Source organism: Sapajus apella, unplaced genomic scaffold, assembly GCF_009761245.1.
Source record: "Sapajus apella isolate SASKATOON/1434 unplaced genomic scaffold, GSC_monkey_1.0 scaffold17, whole genome shotgun sequence".
NCBI lineage: Eukaryota > Metazoa > Chordata > Mammalia > Primates > Cebidae > Sapajus > Sapajus apella.
In genome coordinates this window covers 11,404,019-11,429,717 of record NW_022436957.1, presented here as the reverse complement: position 1 = coordinate 11,429,717, position 25,699 = coordinate 11,404,019, and the positions used below count along the sequence as shown (strand labels likewise).

Here is a 25,699-nt window from a genome sequence, read left to right as displayed (position 1 = left end):
TTAAACGTTCTAGTGTGGAAGTTCCCTAATTATTACACAGCTCCTTTCATTTCCAGTGGCTTTTATTACTAGGCTTACAGCATTATTCTCTGTGTTCTTATGTATTAATTCATGTAATATGGCATCCCTACAAAATGGATATAAAACTATCTTTGGCTTTGAAATAAATTAGGTGCAGGGAGGATATTACCTGCCTAAAGGCATACAGCTAACAAGTGACAGAGTAAATCCACTATGCTAAGTCTTCTTCTAAATGACAGTACCATGATGGAAGAAAGCTGTCCACCCTGTCTTCTCTTCTATGTCTAAACCATTCCTCAAATTATATTATTTTAGATCCATCTATTCTCTTATTTATTTTCCTCTGGATACTCTTTGTGTGTCTCTGAAATTGTGGTTCACAGAAACGAATGTGATGGTCTAGATTATTTTGTATCTAATGCTTATATTAACGAACTCTAATATAGTATAAGATGTACTTATAGGACCAGTACCTTTTTCTGGGCCTCCTAGTTGGATTTGCAGCTCATAGTAAGCTTTTATTCAACGAGCATGACTGGGCTGCTGCGGTAGCTCACTTACTAGTCTCTCTGCTTTTATTCTTACCCCTTTAGAGTCTATTCTCTAAGCAGCAGCCAGAGTGACCTTGCTAAACCTTCTGCTAGATCACTTCTCTGCTTGAAGCCTTCCAGTGTCTTCCCATGTTGCTGAGAGTAAAGTTAAAGTCTCACAGTTAATTGTCTTTAAAACCCTCCTGATGTGACCCTAGCTTCTTCCTCGACTTCACCTCCTACCACTTTCCCCTGCACACTGAGCTCCAGTCACAAAGACCTCTGATGTTCTTGAAATCTGCCTACATCCTTTACACTTGCTGCTCCCTCTGTCTAGAAAAACTTCTTCACCCAGATATCTGCACAACTTTCGTCACTTCTCTCGAGTCTGCTCAAATGTTACCTTCTCAGAGCGGCCCTCCTTATAGAAAATTCCTCTTCCCACCCCATAATTCTCTACCTTCCATTTCTTGCTTATTATAAGTCATGGCATTTATCACAAACTATTTGTCTTCCCTCTGTCCTCACCTCATGTAATACAATATTTATTAGCTTATGTTCAATATATAGAATAGCATTTGGCATATAGTAGGTAGTCAATAAACAATGGTTGAAGCAAGATTCTTGTTGTTTTGGACATGAATTGTTGTTTATCAGAGGACTGCCTAATCCTGTACTGTGTGGTTGTTTCAGGGAACATTTCGATCTAGTCATAGCATTTTACATTTTGTTAAATCCCTTATTGAAACGGAAGATATACTATGTCTTTGGATATATATATATGTTTTTTACTATTACATCCTATCAAAGGGGAGATAGGGCAGGCAGCATCTGACTTATTCATAGTGAATTCCTAATAGACCAGAGATATATTTTTCCAAGTGCAAACCACATTCTAAAAATTATACTTTATAACTTTACTAGGTGATAAGGTCAAATTCTTCCCTCTACCATTATGAAACCTACCTCCTCCCTCAATCTTATTGAAAAATAGAACATCTTTCCTGCATCTCTGGTCTTCTAATTTTTTCTGATTCTCCATTTTTTTTTTTCTCAAAGACAATACATTCCTTTAGGCCAATTGTTTTTCTGAGTCTCATTCCCTGAGTTTTTAGTGAATTCTTTCCATTCTCAGAATGGGCTCAGAGAGAACGCTTCTGGGTAACTATCAGAACATTGACATCGTCTCAAAAAAGTGTGAACAAAAATTCTAGTAATTCAGTTAGTCCTTGCCATTCTGGGCTAGTTTTTCTACAGAATCAGTGTAGACAACTCTCCCTTTTTCCTTGCTTCTCAAAGTTTCTTGGCTTCTAGCATTTTCTTGCCTCATTGCTATCCCAGGCTCCTTGTCCAGTTATTATTAGCTTTCAGATTTTATATCTTACTTTCTCTGTTTCAGTTTGATCAGGTTTATTTTCTGCCTCAGTGAAGTGAATTTGGACTACTCCCATTTTTTCCACTAAACCCACATGTTTCATTCAGGAATTTACCTATGTAGAAATTTATTTCTGCTTTTATTAAAGTAACATTTGAAATTTTTGTTCAAAGACTCATGTGCTGTCCTCTTTCTATCCTGTTTTTTCTCCTACTGTGTGCAAGAAGTGAGTGGATTTAGGCTTCCTGGAATGTGAGAGGGGCCTTTCTGAAATTTCTGCACTGATTTTTTTTTTTTTACCCTCATCTCATTTTCATTTAAAATTCTGTATTATTATTACTTAAATTTGTGAACTGCTTTATTTCTTAAAAGGCTAGTATATTTTGATTCACATCAAGGGAAGTAAGAGTCCACCTCTTTTTGATGCAGTGTAACTAAATCTGTCATCTTCACTGAAGCACAAGGCCCTCTACCACACCACTGTCTATGTCTCCACTATTGCTCTTAGACTGTTGACTACAACTTAGTTAAGAGCCTATGCTCTAGAATCAGAGTACATAGATCCATGTCCTGATTCCACCATTTGTTAGCTCAGTATGGTATAGCAAGTTATTTAAACTTAGTTTCATAATTCATAAAATGGTGATAAAATATTTGCCTATATGTTTTTTTGTGATGCTCAAATGAGATATTATAATACAAAGCACTTTGCACGGTTACTTATAATCGTTTTTTTCCAATACAAAACTTTGGAATAAGGAAAAGCAGTGGATGTTTTTTTTAAGGCTTGATTATTGCAATGTAACCTGAACCTGGAAGACTTGTTTTTCTGGGTGAAGAAATATTTTCTCTATGTCAAAGTTTCACAATCATAGTCAAGCAGGCCCATGAACGCTGCAATTTAAAGTGCTCCTCTCTTTGATCTGTGGCACTGATACATACACCTTGGTAATGACGACATTGAGCTCACTTCTGAGATTTGACAAGATAATCACTAAAATCTCTTTGAATTCTATGTTGTTGTGATCCCATCGCTACAGAGCACCAGGAGTTGACATAGACACTCTTTGGATTTCATACCATATGGAGGCTTTCTTACATCCACGTGACCTTGACTGAGTTTTGAATAGGTAAGTGAAAGAGAAGGAGGCACTCAAAGAAGTCAGGCGCAGAACCAGTGTGAGAAATGAAATGAGCCTTTTTAAGTTTTGCAAAGGCAGATTAGGAGAGCAGACCTGTGGAGTGGAGAGTAGTCATAATTTTTAAAAAGTGGCCTTGGAAATTAAAACTGATCAGAAATATGAATTCCATAAAGACAAGGGCAAAGTCATGTATTTGGAAGGGAAAATGTTATCTAAGTAGAGAGTTTCTGTGAATATGACCTTGAAATAAAAATAAATGAGAGATAACTGACTATTTATGAAATTGTCTGAAAACCATACAAACACCAACATTATCTTCATGATCTCTAATTTTAGACTTCTTTGGTAATTGTAAAATTATAACATTTTCTGTGTATCTTTAACAGCTTTCTAGGAAAATATTAACCGAAAGTACCGGTTTTGATTTGGCCATAAAGTGACAGGAGAGCTAAGGTTCTTTAGAATTAAAGAATAACCTTTTTCTTATTTTATTTACTTTAAAAAATTATTCTAAAATCTGTTACATATCTGTCTTCTCCAGGATGAACTTTATATTGGTTCAGAAGATTGTTTACTGTGTTCTTCTTCTTTTCTTTTTTTGGTCCTTCCTGCTCAGTGCCCAACCCAAGTTCAAAGGCTGATAAGAGAGAAAATCTCATAAGGAGGTTTTAGTCTAGGGAAAGTCACTCAGTGGATGTGATCTTGGCTGACAGGGGACGATGTCAGGCTCTTTCTGGCTCCTTCTCAGCCTTGTTGCTGTAACTGCTGCTCAGTCTACCGTAGAGGAACAGGCCAAGACATTTTTGGACAAGTTTAACCATGAAGCTGAAGACCTGTTCCATGAAAATTCACTTGCTTCTTGGAATTATAACACCAACATTACCGAAGAGAATGTTCAAAACATGGTGAGTTCTCATGGCTCTATAGGGCTATTTGTTGCTTTTTAAAGATTAGATTACCGCTCATGAAACTGTAAAGGGAAATCAAAGAAATGCTCTGAGTTGTGAGTTGGATGTTTGCCTCCATAGCTCTGATTCTGGAGACCCAGATAACTAAACTTTATTGACCTTGGGGTTCATTCGGGAAATTGTTACGAAATAATTCACTGGTCTCAATCCAGATGCTTGGAAACAAGTGGATATTCTTTATAGAGTTACCACCATAATTCTCATCACAGTCAGGATTTCAAGGCATTTCATGGAAATGCCATCAGTTATTGAGTTAATATTTTCTTTTAGCCTACAATGTCATCAGGAATATCTAAAGATTCTCTACACGTGATATATCAACTGAAAAATGCAACTGGAGGCTTAGTGAAAGAACTAACTAGTAATTAAGCTAATCAGGGCTCGGGTAAGGCTGGACTTGGGAATTCCTTTCGTCTTTGTCACAGAGCTCCAAGGGACTCCTAAAGGTCACAGAATCCAGGCAGATCCTTCCAAAACATAAACATAAACAAAAACAAACAACAAAAACTGTGATTAAACCAGTTCTGACAAATATCAGAATGTTCTGGGAAAGCCAGACGCTTTGTTTAACAAGTGCAAGGATTTAGCAATTTCTTCTCTCACAGATCCCAAAACAGTATCCTTCCATATTTAAGTGCTGAGAAATCAGACAACTTTATTTAAGAAAAGATTATATGCACTGACTCACTAAATTAAACACAGTGTAGATTTATTTTAATGAGACTTTCTGATGATCAATTTTATCTTTTTTGGGGTTAACGATGAATGAACTTCTTAGAGTAAATAACTTCCTCTGTAATCCCCAGTGTTGAACATTTGCTGATCAATAATGCACTGTTAACTGAAAATAAGTAAATACTTGAAATTACTGGCTAGGTGCGGTGGCTCACGCCTGTAATTCTGGAACTTTGAGAGGCCGAGGTGGGTGAATCGTTTGAGCTCAGGAGTTCGAGACCAGCCTGGGCAACAAACTCCACATAGCAAAACCCTGTCTCTACAAAAAATGCAAAAATTAGTTGCGCGTGTTGGTGTATACCTGTAGTCCCAGCTACTGGGGAGGATGAGGCAGGAAGATTACTTGAGTCCAGGAGGCAGGAGTTGTACTGAGCTGAAATTGTGCCACTGCCTGGGAAACAGAGCGAGACCCTGTCTCAAAAGAAAAAAGAAAGAGAGATAGAAAGAAATTACCATTAATATTTCTAAGGCCACTTAGTACTTCTAATCTTGGTTTTTGTGATAGGCTTTTTACCTCAAAGAAGGCTTGCAAAATCTGAAAAACATTCTTCCATAAAATAAATATTTATAATATGCCATGAAGTAGATTTTTGGCAGCTCATTAATACACAGACAAGTATTTGGAAAAACGATTCGCACTGTAACAAAAGCATAGTTTTGCCACCCAAAATATTGTTTCTCCAATAACCACTTAAGCCACTGAGGTTTGTTATTTGTTATTTAGTACAAAACAAATACCTTTTGTTATGTAGTACTACATAACAAAGTTGCTTGTTATGTAGTATTATATAATAAAAAACAAAGTTGTTTGTTAAGTAATATTAGTGTAGCAATTAAGAACGGATGCAGGAAGGGAAATTTGGGCTGCATGACATGTGTATGTTCATATTCTATCAGAGCGACATGATTGAGGATAATCTACCCTTCCCGTATTGTCCTATGGTGTAACTTGCAGAAGTCAGACTATTTTTGTCAGCCTATGGATCTGATCTAATGTGGTGATCCTTATGTTAAGCTGTGAGAATATACCTCAAAATAATAGAAGTCATCAAAACTTGATCAGCATAGTGTCATAAAGCTGCCAATGTAGTGTAGAGAGGTCCATCAGATAAAGATAAGGAAAAAAAAGCTTGGTAAAAACAGGTTTCCAAAGCTGTCTCCCTTTCTCTGCCATTGTGGTATGTGTGGTTGACTCCATTTCTCATCATGTCTTCTTACAAGACTTTCGGGATCAAGCAATTCCTGGCTAGAAAACAAAAGCAAGGACACTGTAGATATTTCTTGGTGAGTTTTCAGAAGCCATGAAGAGAGAGCATGAGGCATGTATATATATATATATATATATATATATATATATATATATATATATATATATTTGAAGCAGGGTCTCACTCTGTTGCCCAGGCTGAAATGTGGTGGCATGATTGTGATTCATTGCAGTCTGACCTCCTGGGCTCAAATGATCTTCCCTCCTCATTAAAAAAATTTTTTTGTAGAGACGAGATCTCACTTTGTCACCCAGGCTGGTCTTGAACTCCTGGGCTCAAGCGATCTTCTTGAGTCAGCCTCCCAAAGTGCTGGGATGACAGGCATGAGCCATTGCATCTCACCTACCACACTTACTCTTTTTGTGTTCTCTAGAACATCTTCTGCCCCTGCTGCCAGGACCCCTAGGGTCCTTGGGCATGCCCCATTTCTGGACCTATTTATGTCTCCAGAGATAGTGTCATAGTGAACTCAGAGCAGAGCATGAGTTAATTTTAAACTGCTATTCTGTATATAGCCAAGGAAACTTCATCCCTGTCTCTAATGAGTCTGTCCTATGCCCCTAAATACACATGAACACCTTCCTATAGGTACAAGAGTCGGGGAAGATCACTGTGCAGCACATAGAATAAAATTCAGGGGCGAGCACTTTTTTTCCCCATGAGATAAAATTCAGAAAAAATAAAAATGTTCATACATATTAAAAATTTTAAATGTTAAAATATTAAATCTCCCATCTCAAATAAAGAAAAAAATAATTTCTTAAATCCCAAACTTGAGTTATGGAATTCACATTCTTAAAATTTACATTACTTAGTTTGTTAAATGGAATGTGTGTGTGTGTGTGTGCGCGCGTGTGTGTGTTTTAATATGCAAGTACCCGGGTATATTTAGAAAGTAACCAAGGCAGCTTTTGTCTTTGAACCAAATGCAGTTTTGACAGCTCTATCTGGAAACTGGGCTGGCATATGGGGGCCAAGGGTGAAGGTTTTCCTGGGAGAGTTTTGGGCTCCAACGTACTGGATAGATGCTAAAGATTCCATTCAGTTTTTCATTTTCTATCTTCATGGAACTCTCACACCTACAAGGGAAGAAGTTGTTTAGAGGTTACTAAAAGTATATAGCCTGGTTTAGGCAATAGTGAGCTATAGAAAAAGAGAAAACAAGTTGTCAATACTTTAAGTCTCGAACAACTTATCACAAAAGGATTTTAATAGTTTAAATACCATTATCACAAGTTGGGTAGAGACCACCAGACCTATGGCTTAAGAAATCGTATACCTAATTTATGCATATAGTTAGGGCCAAAAAGAGCAGAGTATCTTTTTGAACGTTTTAAAATATAGTTTAGGATTTTACACATACAGTCCTTGAAATTACAAAAGATCTCTCACAGGTTGGGAATATGGTATCCATTACAGTTATAGATGGGGTTTAAAGAATGTTTTAATTTCTTGTGATTATCTCGAACAATGTGTGCCTTACTCCCAAATCTCCCTGTATGGCTACAGAAACTGTTGCAGTTTTAGTTGCTTCTCTTCTGCCTTTGGCAGGAGATAGTGTGGAATGCCACGAATTTTATCTGTAATGGTTCCTTTCAAGCCTGGGGCTATATAAGCTTCTATATATGTTTCATTTCTTTCATAATTCAGCCTACATATAGCTATTGACCACTAAATAATCTGATAGGTATGAATGAACTGATTCTTTGCATAACTGCTATGCTGTCTGTTTTCTTTAGGCTTGGGAGCTGTAGGCTAAAGATATGGAATAAATTGTAATAAATTGTAAATAATATTAAAAGAATAGCTTGGCAAGGAATAATATATCCTTAGGGGCCAAAATGCAAAGCAACATAAAGTGATTTTTTTTTTGGTGATATAATTATAACATGTGTAGGATGGTAGTGATAAATAAAATAAAACCAGATAACCTTAAAGTTCCCACATGTACTATGACAGTGTTCTAAGACTTAGGCCTTTGGGAGATTATGAGTTATTTCCTGTAGATTGAGAGTAAAATTATTCCTATGATTTGGTATGAAAGTTTTACCAGAAATTTTGCTTCACAGTAAATCATCTGGATTGGGTGAAGATGGGTAGGGATTGAGAAGTGTGTCAGGTAGGTTGCATAGATGAGTCTGTGCTGCAGACCAAACTCCTCTTCCCATAGCTCACTTCTTCCCACTCCTGCATGTTAGAGAGAAGACTAGAATGTGTCAAACACAATCTATAGGAAAATAGTTCAGAGCATTAGCTTTAGAAGTAAACACATCTGGGTTGATGCCCTGGTTCTTCTAATTTCTAGCTGTGTGAGCTAGGGAAAGTTACTTATCAGCTGTGTGCCTCATTTCCCTTATTTGTAAAGCTGAGACAATAACAACTCCCTCACAAGGTTGTTTTGAAGATTAATCAAAAGCGGTTTCTGAGAGGTTGTGAGTGTTCAGTAAAGAAAGAAATTACTTTCCTTTTTTTTTTTTTTGAGACAGAGACTCACTCTGCCATTCAAGCTGGAGTACAGTGGCACAATCATTGCTTACTGTGCCTCAACCTCCCCAGGCTCAGGCAATCTTCCCACCTCAGCCTCATGAGTAGCTGGGACTACAGGTGAGAGCCACCACACCTAGTTAATTTTTGTATTTTTTGCAGAGATGGCGTCTCGCCATGTTGCCCAGGCTTGTCTCAAACTCCTGGGCTCGAGCAATCTTCCCACCTCAGCCTCCCAAAGTTGCTGGGATTACAGGCATGAACCACCACAAACAGCCTATTTTCCATCTTCACTGCCACTATTTTCTTTATGTCTTGTGTGGCTCATTACTGCCACTTCCGTGCCCCATTTCCATCATGTCACATGCGTACTCAAAACCTTCAGTGACTGCCTAATTCTCAGAGGGTAAAAGTGAAATTCCTTGGTTTGTAAAATGCAATCATGCCTGAACTTCTGCCTGTGGGAGCTGTACAAGCTATCTATTGTGCAAAAAGTTACCACAAGCTTAGCAGATTAAAACAATACACATTTATTATCCCACAGTATCTGTGGGCTAGGAGTCTAGGCATGGTTCAGCTGGATCTTCTGTTTCTAAGTCTCATATGGTTGCATTCAAGGCGCTGGCTAGAGCTGTGGTCTCTTCTGAGGCTTGACTGGGGATGAATCTACTTCCAAGCTAATGCAGTTGGTCAAAGGCCATTTTTAATTATTTGCCATGTAGCCCTTTCCATAGGCTAGCTCACAACATGGCGTCTTGCTGCAAGTCAGCAAAGGAGAGAGTCTTCTATGAAGATCGAAGTTAAAATCTTATATAACAGAAACATGAACACCCTGTCACCTGTGTTGTATGCTACTGATTGGAAGTAAATCACAGATCTGCTCATACTTATGGGGAAGGGATCACACAAGGTGTGACCACCAAAGGCAGGGATCATGGGAGCATTCTTAGAGTCTGTCTGCCACAGGGCGAGGATCAGATGCTGGTGGCTGATTGCCAGCTCCACTGTTTATTTCTCTGAGCCACTTTCTGTATGTATAAAAAAGGAGAGAGAGAGTGATTTTCTACCTCATAGTGTTAATTGAGAAAATTAAATGAGGTAAATTATTTTTCAAAATATTCTCTACTCATCCAACTCCTACCTAGTTTAAGGTCTGTCTTATGTTGCAACTTCTGCATGAGGGCTTGGCCAAACATAGTCACCTACATGCATTTCTTCTTTCTTGCAACAGAAACTGCTTGGCCCACTCATAATTTATATATTATTATATACTCTCATGTTTCATTAATGAAACATTTATAATGTATATCTTATCTGTCTGATAAAATTGAAAGCAATGTAAGGACAAGGTACTTTTCCCTATACATAATAAAATATCAAATAAATAATAAAATAATAATAAATAACAAATAATAAAATAACTAACATTTGTTGAATGATTGGGATATTTTAGGCACCCTTGTAAGCATTTCATTTTTTGTTAATTCTTCTAATCCTTACAACAGTCCTTTGAGGTAAGTCCTATTATTACTTTCATTTTGCGGATAAAACAACTGTGACTCAGAGAGGCTAAGGTATTTGAGTCCAGGAGTGGAACTCTTACTTTCCTTACATGCTATCTCTTTTGTATGGTCTATAGCAGTACAGTATACCAAGTAGTTGCTCACTTTGGTCTTTAGTAAATGGAAATGAATTTGTACATTGAGAAAAGACTACACTAGAGTAGTGTGGAGAAGTCCACTTTCCAACTGATGTTCAAGATGGGGGGGAGGGGAAATGTGTCCTGGCATCATCACCTGCTTGATGATTTCTTTTGCTGGTAGAAAACCACCATGGCTACCAATGGCCATTTTCTGGGAAGCCTTCTTTGGGAATTCTAACTGAAGATCAAAATCCTTGGGCTATGTCATGGCAGGTAGGAAGTTACTATGAACTGGTTCTCATTTCTTATGGTTCCCATTGTTATTAGGGGGCTGTATTCCCATTATGTACACTCTGGGCTCTACTGGATTCTCTTTTAAAAGCACTCGTCTTTCGATTTTTGGCCAACTCACCCACGTCACAGCACTAAGGCTAAAAATTCCAGGGGCCCACAATGTGGATTATCTGTGAGAATTCACTTCCAGTTCTGGGGACAGAACCCTTGGGAAAACCAGGCAACAGGCCAGTGAGAGTGGTCAAAAGTAGCCTGGTCACTCTTAAACTAAACACTGACCTTCAGCAGAGTAGAGGACTAAATCACTCAAGAAATATTAAATGTTTCACCCGATATTCTTTGGACTATATCTTCTGTTCTCTTTGATCAAGCAGTGCCATTCCAACTTTAATTTTCTTTTATGCCATTTCAGAATGTTGCTGGGGAGAAATGGTCTGCCTTTTTCAAAGAACAGTCCAAACTTGCCCAAACGTATCCACTAAAAGAAATTCAGAATCTCACAGTCAAGCTTCAGTTGCAGGCTCTTCAGCAGAATGGATCTTCAGTGCTCTCAGAAGACAAGAGCAAACGGGTACGTTTGTGAACATTTTAGCATTGATCCCAAGAGTTGAAATATTTGGGAAATATTAAACATCAATATCACCCACAGCAGCTTCCTTTATTTGCAAAGATAGTAATGCTGACATTACAAAAAGCTCTCTCTATGCCTACATAAGGTGACCATATAATTTATTATTCAAACGGGAATATTTTTGAGAGTGAAAGACACTAGTAATAATTATATTCAAACACAGAGTTAAACTGAGATTGTCCCTAGCACTGTGGTGTGTATGGACACCCCCTTGTGTTAGGTCACCTTCTTGAAGGATCAGGTAGCCTCAAGAATAGTTAGTTTATGCCAGTGGTTCTCAGCTGGGGGTGATTTAGTCCTCTGGGGATATTTGACAATGTCTGGAGACACTTTTGGTTGCCACAACTGGGGGATACTATTGACATCTAGTGGGTAGGGATGCTGTAGAACATTTCACAATGCGTGGGATGACCCCCAACAACAAAGAATGATTTTGTCCACAATGTCAACAGCAAACTTTTTTTTCTGTAAAGAAACAGATAATAGTAAATATTTTAGGTTTTGTGGGCCACATTGTCTGTGTTGCAAGTAGTCAGCTGTGCTGTTGTATCAGGAAATCAGCAATAGCTAATATGTAAATGAACGAGTATGTCTGTATTCAAGTAAAACTTTACAAAAACAGGCAGCAGACAGGATTTGGTCTGCAGAACATAGTTTGCAGACCCCAATATAGCCTATTGAAATACTTTTAATCTAAAATATCTAGCTATTTAAAAAGAAATTCTTCTTTCTCAGTTGCTTGTCCTCTGGAACTTTGTATGTTCTAATCTGTGTATATAAAAATAAAAGTGCATCATACATTGAGATACCATCTCACGCCAGTTAGAATGGTGATCATTAAAAAATTTGGAGACAGCAGATGCTGGAGAGGATGTGGAGAAATAGGAACACTTTTACACTGTTGGTGGGAGTGTGAATTAGTTCAACCATTGTGGAAGACAGTGTGGCGATTCCTCAAGGACCTAGAAATAGAAATTCCATTTGACCCAGCAATCCCATTCCTGGGTATATATCCAAAGGATTATAAATCGTTGTACTATAAGGACACATGCACACGAATGTTCATTGCAGCACTGTTTACAATAGCAAAAACTTGAAACCAACCCAAATGCCCATCGATGATAGACTGGACAGGGAAAATGTGGCACATATACACCATGGAATACTATGCAGCCATAAAAAACGATGAGTTCGTGTCCTTTGTAAGGACGTGGATGAATGTGGAAACCATCATTCTCAGCAAACTGACACAAGAACAGAAAATCAAACACCGTATGTTCTCACTCATAGGCAGGTGTTGAACAGTGAGAACACATGGACACAGGGAGGGGAGCATCACACACTGAGGTCCGTTGGGGGCAACTAGGGGAGGCACAGCGGAGGGTAGGGAGTAGGGGAGGGATAAAATGGGAAGAAATGTCAGATATAGGTGATGGGGAGGAATGCAGAAAACCACATTGCCATGTATGTACCTATGCAACTATCTTGCATGTTCTTCACATGTACCCCAAAACCTAAAACGCAATAATATATATATACATATATATATATATGTATATATATATATAAGTGCATCAAAAGGGCAAAGATAAAGCCATGTGAAATGTATCTTTCTACAAGTTAACATTTATTTTTCTGCATTCTTTAGGTCCAATTGTTCAACTAATTATCAATCTACTGTACCTTATCCATTCTATGTTTCTCCATTTTTTTCCTCCCACAAGGACACTATGAGAAATCTTGCCCATTCACATATAAACAGCCTGGTCTAGCTTAGATAGAACCTGAAAATTCTATTTTTTAAAAATCTCCAGATAATTCTAATGTACAGCCAGGACTGAAAACCACTGAAATGCATGTAAGAGCTTAAAGTGTTTGGTAAGAGAAGGGACTCAAGGGTGCTTAGATTCAATGGAGTGGAAGCAGTGGAGATTGAAGAAGAGGTAGAGAGAGACCATGAGGGATTTTGTGCCATGGTAAGGGATTTAGGTTTATTCTTTTGGACAACGGAATCTTGTGGAAGTTTTAAGCATAGGATCTATTTTATGTTTTAGGATGACTCTCAAGGCCGAGCCCAAGGGAAATAGGAGAAACAGATCCTTCAATCAAGTGCTTCTTAAATCAATCTGATGGAGAGAACCATTTCCTTCCTTCCTTCCTCCCTCTCTCCCTCCCTCCCTCCCTTCCTTCCTTCCTTTCTTCCTTCCTTCCTTCCTATCTTCCTTCCTTTTCTTCCTCCGTCCCTCCTTCTCTTTCCCTCCCTTCTTTCCTTTCTCCCTCCTTTATTTCCAATCCATTGCAGATGAATACTTGGTTAAGTTCATCAATTACATGCTTAGATGTCATGGAAATGGCAAATTGTTTTCAAAAGTTTATAAACATTTATTCTCTTAATTCCTGTACTTATCACAGAATGGAAGCAAACTATTTGCTCATGTGCAGTGTTCCACAGATTACACCTGGAGTAGCACTGCTTCACTCTGTCACCTTCACTTTACCTACAGGGTAAAGTTTAAACACTTTAGTATGGCATAGATGGTCCCTCATGATCTGGCCCCTGCTTATCTCTCCATTCTCATGTCTTTTATTTTCCCTAATGAGCACCATTGCTCCAGTTTCATTTAACATCTCACCGTTCCCTGGGAATGCTTTGTCTTTTCCAACCTCCTTTCATTTTTTAGGCTCTGCTTTCTACCTCCCTTCTCTACATGACCAATGCCTACTTCTTCTCCAAGACACAGCTCTATGTTTCCTCCTCTTTGGACCCATTATTGAATCTCCAGGTTATTAGTTATTAATTTCTCCCTGCTTCTATACTATTGCATCACTTTTTGGTGACAGTTATAGCACTTGTCATTCTGTTACATATTAATGTTATTGATTTCATGGCTGCCTCATTGTCCTATGACCTTGTGGTCTTTGACTTGTTCATTTCCAAATTGTCAAAGTGTAGGACATATTACAGTTTCAATAAATGCTGAATGAAGAAAATGCACTTCTCTGCGTATGTGTAGATAAGAAAAATTCTTTGGGTTTTGGTAGATCTGGTTATTTCAGTTACTCCACAGATATTTATTATGTGCTTATAGCACTTTGTGCTAGTTGACAGTGGGGAAACTTAACTAGGCTATTCCTTCTCTACATACAGAAAGATACATGGCAAAGAAGTAAATTGCTGTATTTTGAGGAATCAAAAAATCATGTGGCCAAAGGATATCTTTATATTAGCATTCCCTTCAGCAAAATTTCCATTGTTAACATTCTTTATTATCTTTAATTTGCAGTTGAACACAATTATAAATACAATGAGCACCATCTACAGTACTGGAAAAGTTTGTAACCCAAATTATCCACAAGAATGCTTATTACTTGAACCAGGTGGGCTACTAATTTTGAGTAGTGATTATGAAATTCACTCTTCTCCCAAGTTTTAAAAATGATTGCAAATATGTGTTTCAACACATAGATGCTCTTTTAACTTTTAGTAAAACTTCTTTGTAAATTTTTATCACATTTACTTAATTTAATCAAGTTAATAATAGTTATTTCAGTGGTTTATTTCCTTTGCAGACATATTTTGGAACTATAAGGGCAAGGAAATGAATAAATCATGAGATTTTATTTAATCACTTTATGACCTAATGTCTGCCAACCTTACTTTTAATTCTTTAAAGTTAGTGTAGTTGTTTACAAATAAAAGTTTTACAAATGCATCTTTTCTTCTCTTTGGGTGCTTTGGGATAACAGGTTTGAATGAAATAATGGCAAAGAGTACAGACTACAATGAGAGGCTCTGGGCTTGGGAAGGCTGGAGATCTGAGGTCGGCAAGCAGCTGAGGCCATTATATGAAGAGTATGTGGTCTTGAAAAATGAAATGGCAAGAGCAAATCGTAAGTTTGCTGATCTGTAGAGGTCCTGAAGCTCTCTGTGTGGCCGCGGGGCTATTTCTCCTGCATTTCCAAGCCTGCCCTTTGATATCAGGGATACCCCTCAATTAACAATCATCTCCTGAACAATTCAGATTACCTGTTTTGAAAAGAAATTACTGAGGAAAAAGAAAAGGTGCACTGGCATTCTACTATTCAAGAAGCTCAAGAATGAGACTCAACTATAAGGCCTAAAATAAATTATCCAGGAATTATGAATTATAAGTAATCCAGGAAAATCTCAGGCCCATAAAGGCTCCTGAGGGAGTCTGGGGATTAAGAGGGGATCCCATTTCTCATGATGAGAGACAGAGTCACTGTCTTTTGTCTAAAGCCCCCACAGTTCACTTTCAAAGGTCATTTGTGTGTCTACCTTAGGGTGATGCCCCAGAAAGACAAAAAGTCAGATTAGGCTGAAAACGTATTATTTTCTGCAGTATATATCTCAAATTATGTGGTCATAAAAATCTTAACATAGGAAGGAATTTCCATGTCTCTTAACTTATTCTCCTCCCAGAATAATGAGCTGAAGTCATGGTATCATGATTGACATTGTGTTTTGATGATTCACTGCCTGCTGAGGTTGAATAAGGAAGACTTTTTTCCCCATTTGTTGTTTTAAAATTTCTTCCACTGCCACTTAAATTCAATATTCTTAAGACTTAGGCAAGCTGGAGACAATTGCTTGTCACCATTTTAAAAACAATATCCTGGATGTCCTTTCATCCAAATATTTGTTTCTCTTCTCATCTTCCCAATCATCAATTGCCAATGTGAATGCAAAAATAAAAATTATTAAATTATGTTTACAAACTTTATTAGCTAATATTCTAACATAAGCTTGTGTTTCCTGATGGTGAGATACTAAAGGAAGCACATAGAATCATGCTATTGATACGTATAATTTGCAAACATAGCTCCCCTGTGGCAAAGTCTAAGATGAGCTGGGTCTGATCTAAAAATTACAAGACCCTGAACAAAAGGATAATTTAAAAACTTAGAGATCCAGTTACATATTTTAAAGCTAAAGATATAAACTGATGTATCAAGACAGTAGACATCCTCTGTTAAGAGACTAGGAGTGTGCTTCTTTCGCTTACCAGCTGTGTGATCTTGGACAAGTGATTTAACGACTCTAAGCACAGGTTGTTGGTGGAAATATAAACTGGTGAAGCCGTTATGGAAAAATAGTATAGCGTTCCTAAATAAATTAAAAATAGAATTACCATATGACCCAGCAATCCCTCTTCTGGGTATATACCTAAATTAGATGAAATTACCACTTCATAAGGATATCTACACTGCCATGTTCATTGCAGCATTATTCACAATAGCCAAGATAGGGAAACAACCCAAGTGTTTGTCAAGTGATGAATGGATAAAGAAACTGTGGTATGTGTATGCAATGGAATATTATTCAGTCTTAAAAAGAGGAGATGCTGTCATTTGCCTCAGCATGGATAGACCTAGAGGACATTATAGTCAGTGAAATAAGCCAGACATAAAAAGGAAAATGTGGCATCATCTCACTCAAAAGTGGATTTTAAAAAAATAAAATAAAATATACAGAGAAAGAGCAACAGTGATTACCAGGGGTGAGGTGCAGGGGGGTGGGATATAGGAAGTGGGTTAAAGGATACGAAGTAGCAGATATGTAGGATGAACAAGTCTAAAAATCTAATGTACAACATAAGGACTATAGTTAATAATAGTGCTTTGTATTCAGGATTTTTGCAAAATGAGTAGATTTTAGCTGCACTTCCATGGGAAGATAATGCTTAACTATATGAAATGATGGATACGTTAATTTGTTTTACTACAGTAATCATTTTATTATATATGTATCTCATAACATCATGTTGTACACCTTAAATATACACAATAAAATTTATTTAAAAATAAACAGGCTGTTACTCTGCACAGTGGAAGTTATACTAATTACAATTTTATATAGTTCTTATGCTTATTAAATAAAATAACACATTTAAACTCTTGGTGCAGAGCAAGTGCTTAAACAGAGATGTTATTATTTGATTGCATCCCTTTGAGTTGATGTTTGTCACAGTAAAAATGAGATGTCTTTACATTACTTTTAACCTCCCAGCAAGGCTAATCTATGTATATTGTGCTTTCTCTCTTTCTTTCCCTTATGTTCTTCCCTTTCTCTTAAAAAAAATACAGATTATGAAGATTATGGGGATTATTGGAGAGGAGACTATGAAGTAAACGGGGTAGATGGCTATGACTACTACCGCAACCAGTTGATTGAAGATGTGGAACGTACCTTTGAAGAGGTAACCAAGGAACTGTACACACAAACAGTTGAGGGGAAGTGTATTGGAAAAAGGGACAGTGACTACAGGCATTCTGGCTTGTTCTTCACACATTGGTCAGCCATTCCCAGGCCTCATAAAGTAATGGAATATTAGAGTTTGAAAAGATTTTAGAGAATAATGGAACACCCCCTACAGATGTTCAGAATTGTCTGCTTTCCTCCTCCTTTCAGTCACTGACCATTAATTAACAATAGAAAGACCATGACAATGAAATATTTATAAGAAGAAATGGCCTTCTAAATTATAAGTAGTAATGATCTTATTGAGCTACCTGGGGCTGGCACTGTCTTCCTGTGTTAGCAGAGCTATAGACTTTGCTTTCTTCCTCAGAAAAATTGATACTATTATCTTGAGTAAGGTAGTCTTCACAGGGAAGAGAGAGTTTTATGAACAGAAATGTCCCATGGATGTTTTCCCTTCATTTTGGCCCCATGCCTCCCCTTTACCTACACTTTCAAACTTCCGATGTGAGTTATTCTGTCACAGCCATAGTTTGGCAGAGGTATCAAAAATGGAAGTAAGACAAACAATTCCCCAAAAATGAAATGAGCAGAAGACTTGAATAAGTACATCATCAAAGAAATTACACAAATGGCAAATGAGCAAATAAAAAGTTATTAGGGAAATGCAAATTAAAGCCATGATGAAAATCCACTCCACACCCACCAGAATAGCTATGATTATAAAGACGGACAATACCAAGTATTGGGGAGAATGTGGAGATGCTGGAGCCCTCTTACACTGCTGGAAGAAATGTAAAATGGGGCAGTCACCTCGGAAAACAGTTTGGCAATTTCTTAAAAAGTTAAACACACACTTACCATATGCCTCTTAAGTTTCTATATGAAATAAATGAAAACATATATTCTTATCCATAGAAAGATATACACAAATGTTCATAGCAGCAATATTCATAACAACCCCAAACTGGAAACCCAGCTGTCCTTCAACTAGTGAATGGATAAACAGACTCTGATATGCTCAGAGTGGCTGGAGGTAGGAGTGGAATTGACTACAAATGGGCACAAGGAAATTTTTGTGGTTATAGAAGTGTTGAAAAACTAGATAGTGGTGATGGTTTCACAGTAGTTTTAATTTATGGAAACTCATGAAACTACACACTTGAAAATGAGTGAATTTTATAGTATGTAAATTAAAAACAAAGAAAGAATAAAAACAAAAAAGTAAAAACAATCTTAAAAATGAATATATACGTTTTGCATCTGCTTTTATTTTGGGACCTGTGTTCTTCATGTATGTTTATTGATTTATGCAGTGAAGCTAGTTATCATCAATATCTAGGAAGAAGGAATGCTTTTAAATTCTCCAGAAATTTGAGAGAAAAAATTTTAATCTGGGGAAATTCTACTTTTTAAAATAATCTCCTATTATTTTAAATAAAGTGTTGCAGATTGGAAATTAGAATTGCCTACTCTTGGTCTTAAACTTTCTTCCTGCGCTTTTCAGATTAAACCATTATATGAACATCTTCATGCCTATGTGAGGGCAAAGTTGATGAATGTCTACCCTTCCTATATTAGTCCAACTGGATGCCTCCCTGCTCATTTGCTTGGTAAGAAGCCCCATGAATTCTTTGTGCACTTGGCGCTTTGCTATTTCTAACAATAAGATTGCCTTCTTTGAGTGAGGCTTAACATAAAACTTTTGAAAAAATCTGTAAGTGGTTAGTAACATGATAGAAATCACATTTTGAAAGCATTTTCTTCAACCAAAAGTTTATTTTAAATAATTCTCTACTGTATTACTTTTCTGTATATAAAGAGTTATTATTTTGGCTGCAATTCAAAGGATAAAGGGGTTACTTAAGATAACTAGAGAAAGAGTTCCAGGCTCAAATGAGACTGGAAATGGGGAAAATAATTTTTAGTATTTAAGTTGGTTGGCTAAGCTCTTAAGGTGGAATTTGAGATTTTAGTATCATATTGTCAGAGCAAAAAAGCTTGATTGGCTGGGTGTGGTCAGGGGTAACAGAAAGGTATATCTTGGGCAAAAGCTTCCTAAGTTCATTCTAAGTTCATTATAATTTGGGGAAATTGCCAATTACTCTTGCTGAAAAATACTTGGCTTGGAATCATATGAGCGAAGAATGAAAGAAAGTGGCCATCTTCCCCTCTCCAACCACAGCAGCTGAGGCCAAATAAAATATAAATATTTGAAAATTTCATGCTATGCATACATAGTATTTCTACTGTAGTCAAGCTAAGTTGCTGGAAGCTAATCTCCTCCACAGCCAAACCTTGTCTGTCAGGAGAGAATGCGAAGAAAGGACCTATGGAGACTTAACTCAAGTAATGTGGAAATCCTTTCTACAATGTCAATGGCAAACATTATTTAGTAATTCAGTTTCTGCTTAACCCTTTCTGGTGTGATGGGATAATTTCTTCATTCCAATGTAGACTAATTTATCGCTACATGGCACCAATGTAACACAGTTCTACCTTATGTGGAACTTAAGCAACACCCTTCTGATGCCTTCCATTCATTAGTCCTATTTCCATGCTATGAGGTTACCCAGAATGTCAATTCCTATTCTACAAGATGACTTTCCAGATATTCATCAAGAACCATCATATAAGATACAGCATAGTACCTGGCACAATACATTTTAGTGACTATTATTGCTATTATCATGTTTACACTGTTTTCTTTTGTCAAGTTAAATATCTTATACATTATCAACCATTCCTTAAAACCTTACTTTTCTAATTGCTCTCTTTTGGATGAGCTATACTTTGTCAATATCCCTCCTCAATTTATCATGCTCAGAGACGAACAGTTACTCCAGATGAGGTTTGGCCAACATAAAGAAAGACATGGTATCATGATTGCCTTTGTTCTAGACACTGTACTTCTATTGATTTAGCTCAAGGTCACATTTATGCTTCAGAAGCCATGTCATACTGTTTGTTGCATCACTTTTGGTCTTTTACATGTGGACTATGCTTTAGCCTGGTGTCACACATATGTTTTTAAGATGGATAGGTTTTTCTTTTCTTTTTTTTTTTTGAGACGGAGTCTTGCTCTGTCGCCAGGCTGGAGTGCAGTGGCGCAATCTCGGCTCACTGCAACCTTTGCCTCCCGGGTTCAAGCGATTCTTCCGCCTCAGCCTCCCAAGTGGCTGGAACCACAGGCGCGTGCCACCGCCCCTGGCTAATTTTTGTATTTTTAGTAGAGATGGGGTTTCACCATGTTGGCCAGGATAGTCTCAATCTCTTGACTTTGTGATCCACCCACCTTGGCCTCCCAAAGTGCTGGGATCACAGGCATGAGCCACCTCGCCTGGCCAGGTTTTTCTTTCAAATTTAAGCATAGGACTTCACATGTATCACTATTAGATTTTATCTTTTAAAATATAAATTTATGGAGCACTTTTTTTTTTTTTTTCAAATGGAGGCTCACTCTGTCGCCCAGGCTGGAGTGCAGTGGCTGATCTCAGTTCACTGCAACCTCTGCCTCTTGGGTTCAAGCTATTCTTCTGCCTCAGCCTCCTGAGTAGCTGGGATTACAGGCGCAAGCCACTATGCCTGGATATTTTTTGTATTTTTAGTAGAGATGGGGCTTCACCTTGTTGGCCAGGCTGGTCTCGAACTCCTGATCTCAAGTGGTCTGCCTGCCTCAGCTCAGCAAAGTGCTGAGATTACAGGAGTACTCTTCATGAAGTCTGTTGCCCTATTTCTTTGGGACCAGGATTCTGGTCCTGCTATTAGGTTGACTTTTTCTAGATACATCTTCTTTTTTAGGGTCCCTGGTCTTGGAGTACAACTTAACATTTGTTTGATGTTTACAAAGTCACCAAGTTAAGTACACTAGTACAGGAATAAAAGTGGAATTTGGTTACCAGTGAGTAAAGTTCCTGAATGATGATTTTATATGATCTCTTTTGAAGCCAACACTAGGAATTACTAACAGCTTAATTTGTGATATTTTGTACCATGGATGGTGGAGTATAGAAATCTCTTTCTAATTTACAGTATCAATGATAGTCTATAAATTTAATAAATTATGTCTATATTTCTGTTGTTTCTGTTATATACTAACAGATTCTTTCTTAAAAATAGGTGATATGTGGGGTAGATTTTGGACAAATCTGTACTCTTTGACAGTTCCCTTTGGACAGAAACCAAACATCGATGTTACTGATGAAATGGTGAAACAGGTAGGAAAGAGAGCCCTTAAAAACTAAATCTAAATTCTCAACTTTATTTATTTTTATGTCATCCTTCTATTTTTATTTTTAAACCATGTAAATAAAAAACTTAAGCTAATTGAAATTTATTTTTTAATGTAGCTATATTTTCATGGAAAAGCAGTTTACAATGACCTCAGATACCTTGAATTGCAGGTGTAGTATTGATCTCATTGAAAGATATTTAAAATAGAGATTACCTGAGTTTTCCATTAAGCAGTAAGATGTGGAATTATCAACTGGTTGGTATCACTCTTTCCAAAGTTTGTCATTGCTAGGTAACCAGCCAGTAATCTCTATGGATAGTAAAAACAAGAATATAATGAGGGGATTTTTGCATATTTAAAAATTATTAGTGCTAAATATATTACAATAATCTTTAAAACAAGTTTAAGCAACACCTTTCTTACTACTTTGGTTTAATTATTTAAATGTGCTGGGTTCCTCAAAACACATGTAAGTACATAGGTCACAGACCCAATAAAGCAACTATACAGTTGAGACTACAAAGCAACCAGCTAACAACAGCATGACAGGAACACTTCACCTAACAGACAGAGAGTGGCAAATTGGAAAGAAAAAGAAGACATAACTTTCTACTGTCTTCAAGACCCATCTCACGTGTAATGACACCCATGAGCTCAAAGTAAAAGGATGCAGAAAAATCTATCATGCAAATAAACCACAAAAAAGAGCAGGGGTTGCTATTCGTGTATCAGATAAAACAGAATTTAAACCAACAACAGTAAAAAAGGACAAAGAGGTTGATTACATGTTGATAAAGGGTGCAATTTAGCAAAAAGACTTAACTATTCTAAATATATGTACACCCAGCATTGGAGTGCCCAGATTCATAAACATAGCACTTTTAGACCTAGGAAAAAACTTAGCCAGAAAATAATAGTGGGGGACTTCATCACCCCCCTGACAGTGTTATACAGACCATTGGGGCAGAAAACTAACAAAGAAATTCTGGAAATTCTGGACTTAAACTTCACAGTTGACCAATTGAACCCAAGAGACATCTATAGAATATTCCACTCAACAACTATGAAATGTACATTCTTCTCATCTGAACACAGAACATACTCTAAGATTGGCAACATGCTCAGTCATAAAGCAAGTCTCAATAAATTCAAAACATTAAAATCATACCATGCATATTCTCAGACCACAGTAGAATAAAAACAGAAATCAATAGCAAGAGGAACTCCCAAAATCATGCAATAACCAGGAAACTAAACAACTTATTCCTGAATGACTTTTGGGTAAACAATGAAATTAAGGAAGATATCAAAAAATTATTTGAAACAAATGAAAACAGAGACACAGCATACCAACATATCTGGGATGTGGCAAGAGCAATGTTAAGAGAAATGTTTATAGTGCTAAATGCCTACATCAAGAACCTAGAAAGATATCAAATTAATAATCTAACACTACACCAAAAGGAACTAGAAAAACAGGAACAAACTAATATCAAAGCTAGAAAAAAAAGAGATAACTAAAATCAGGGCAGACCTAAATGAAATTGAGACCTAAAAATCATACGAAGGATCAACAAAATGAAAAGTCAGTTTTTTAAAAAGGATAAACAAGATGGAAAGACCTCTAGCTAGATTAACAGAGTAAGAGAAATGATCCAAATGAGCACAATCAGAAATGACAAAAGTGACATTGCAACCAATCCCACAGAAATACAAAGGATCCTAAGAGACTATTATGGACACCTCTATGCACACAGGCTAGGAAATCTAGGGAAAACAGATAAATTCCTAGAAACACACAACCTCCCAAGACTGAATCAGGAATAAATTGAAGCCCTGAACAGACCAATAATGACTTCTGATATTGAATCAATGATTTAAAAACGTACCAACAAAAAAAGAGCCTCAGACCAGATAGATTCACAGCTGAATTCTACCAGACATGTAAAGAAGAGCTGGTACTAATACTACTGAAACTATTCCAAAAAATTGAGGAAGTTTTGCTGCCTAACTCTTCTATGTGACAAGTATCATCCTGATGCCAAAATCTGGCAAAGACACAATGAAAACTGAAAACTACAGGCCAATATCTTTGATGAATATAGACACAAAAATCCTCAGTAAAATACTAGCAAACTGAAAATAGCAGCACATCAAAAAGTTAATTCACCATAATAAAATAGGCTTTATTCCTGGAATGAAATGTGGGTTCAATATACACAAATATGATTTGTCACATAAATAGAATTAAAAGCAAAAACCATATGATTATCTCAATAGATGCAGAAAAAGCATTTGATAAAATCTAACATCTTTTCATAATAAAAATCCTCAACAAACTAGACATTGAAGGAACATACTTCAAAATAGGAAGAGCCATCTATGACAAACCCACATCATACTGAATGGGCAAAAGCTAGAACCATTCCCTTTGAGAACTGGAAAAGATAAGGATGCCCACTTTCACCACTTCTACTGAACATAGCACTGGAAGTTCTACCCAGAGCAATCATTTAAGAGAAAGAAGTAAAAAGCATCCAAATAAGAAAAGAGGAAGTCCAATTCGCTCTCTTTGCTGATGATACGACTCTACCTAGAAAACTTTAAAGACTCCTAGATATGATAAATGACTTTAGTGAGGTATGAGGATACAAAAGTCAATGCACAAAAATCAGTAACATTTCTATATATACCAATAGTGTTTAAGCTGAGAGCCAAATCAAGAGCACAATCTCATTTACAATGGCCACAAAAATTAAAACATCTAGGAATACATCTAATCAAGGAGGTGAAAGATCTCTACAAAGAGAAGTACAAAAAACTGCTGAAAGAAATCATAGATGACACAGACCAATGGAAAACCATTCCATGCTCATGGATTGGAAGAATCAATATCGTTAAAATGGCTATACTGTCCAATGCAATCTACAGATTCAATGCTATTCTTATCAAGTTATCATCATTTTTCACAGAATTGATAAAAGCTATTCAAAAATCCATATCAAACCAAAAAAAGAACCCGAATTGCCAAAGCAATCCTAAGCCAAAATAACAAAGCCAGGGGCATCACATTAACTTTTAACTATACTACAAGTCTACAGTAACCAAAACAGCATGGTACTAGTACAAAAACAGACACATAGACCAGTGGAACAGAGTAGAGAACCCCAGAAATAAAGCCACACACTTACAGCCATCTGATCTTTGACAAAGTCAACAAAAATAAGCAATGGGGAAAGGACTCCTTATTCAATAAATGGTGCTGGGAAAACTGGCTAGCCATATATGGTTATGCAGCTTCACTTTTTATTCTGCAGTGGACTTTTTCCAGGAGTATGTTATGTATGTTAAAATGTTCATTGCATTGCTTCTTACAGATTTAAAACTATTAACAAGCAAAGGTTGAGCAATGCATAAACAGTAAATTATGGTGCAATTATCTGAAGAAATTTTATAAGACAAATAAAAGTATGATGCAGAAGAATGAAACTAGAGGCTTACCAATCACCATATTAAAAAAAAAAAAAAAACACAAAAACTCAAGATGGATTAAAGACCTAAATACAAGACCTCAAACTATAAAAATCCCAGAAGAAAACCTAGGAAAAACTCTTCTGGACATTGGCATAGACAAGGAATTTATAAGCTCTCAAAACCAATTACAACAGAAACAAAAATTGACAAGTGAGACCTAATTAAACTAAAAAGCTGCTGTACAGCAAAAGAAATCAGCAATAGAGTAAACAATCTACATAATGGAAGAAAATATTTGCAAATCATCAGAGAAAAGAAAATCAAAACCTCAATGAAATACCATCTTACACCAGTCAGAGTGGCTACTATTAAAAAGTCAAAAAATGGGGCCGGGCGCAGTGGCTCATGCCTGTAATCCCAGCACTTTGGGAGGCTTAGGTCAAGAGATCGAGACCATCCTGGTCAACACGGTGAAACCCCGTCTCTACTAAAACTACAAAAAATTAGCTGGGCATGGTGGCGCGTGCCTGTAATCCCAGCTACTCAGGAGGCTGAGGCAGGAGAATTGCCTGAACCCAGGAGGTGGAGGTTGAGGTGAGCCGAGATCGCGCCATTGCACTCCAGCCTGGGTAACAAGAGGGAAACTCCGTCTCAAAAAAAAAAAAAAAAAAAAAAAAA

The 25,699-nt window shown here is 37.0% G+C and overlaps 1 protein-coding gene across 2 annotated transcripts in view; it reads left to right on the top strand.

The window, feature by feature from the left end:
- Positions 1-3,620: 3,620 nt before the first annotated feature.
- Positions 3,621-25,699, top strand: part of ACE2 (angiotensin I converting enzyme 2) — a 48,555-nt gene continuing 26,476 nt past the window's right edge. Inside the window, exons 1-7 of one of the 2 annotated variants that reach the window (XM_032285963.1) lie at positions 3,621-3,973; positions 10,872-11,030; positions 14,375-14,468; positions 14,838-14,981; positions 17,199-17,311; positions 18,821-18,926; positions 21,433-21,530. In XM_032285963.1, coding sequence (XP_032141854.1) covers positions 3,788-3,973; positions 10,872-11,030; positions 14,375-14,468; positions 14,838-14,981; positions 17,199-17,311; positions 18,821-18,926; positions 21,433-21,530 — 900 coding nt within the window. In that variant the 5' untranslated portion in view covers positions 3,621-3,787. The remainder of the gene's footprint in view (positions 3,974-10,871; positions 11,031-14,374; positions 14,469-14,837; positions 14,982-17,198; positions 17,312-18,820; positions 18,927-21,432; positions 21,531-25,699) is intronic. The other variant, XM_032285964.1, reaches the window with a different exon arrangement.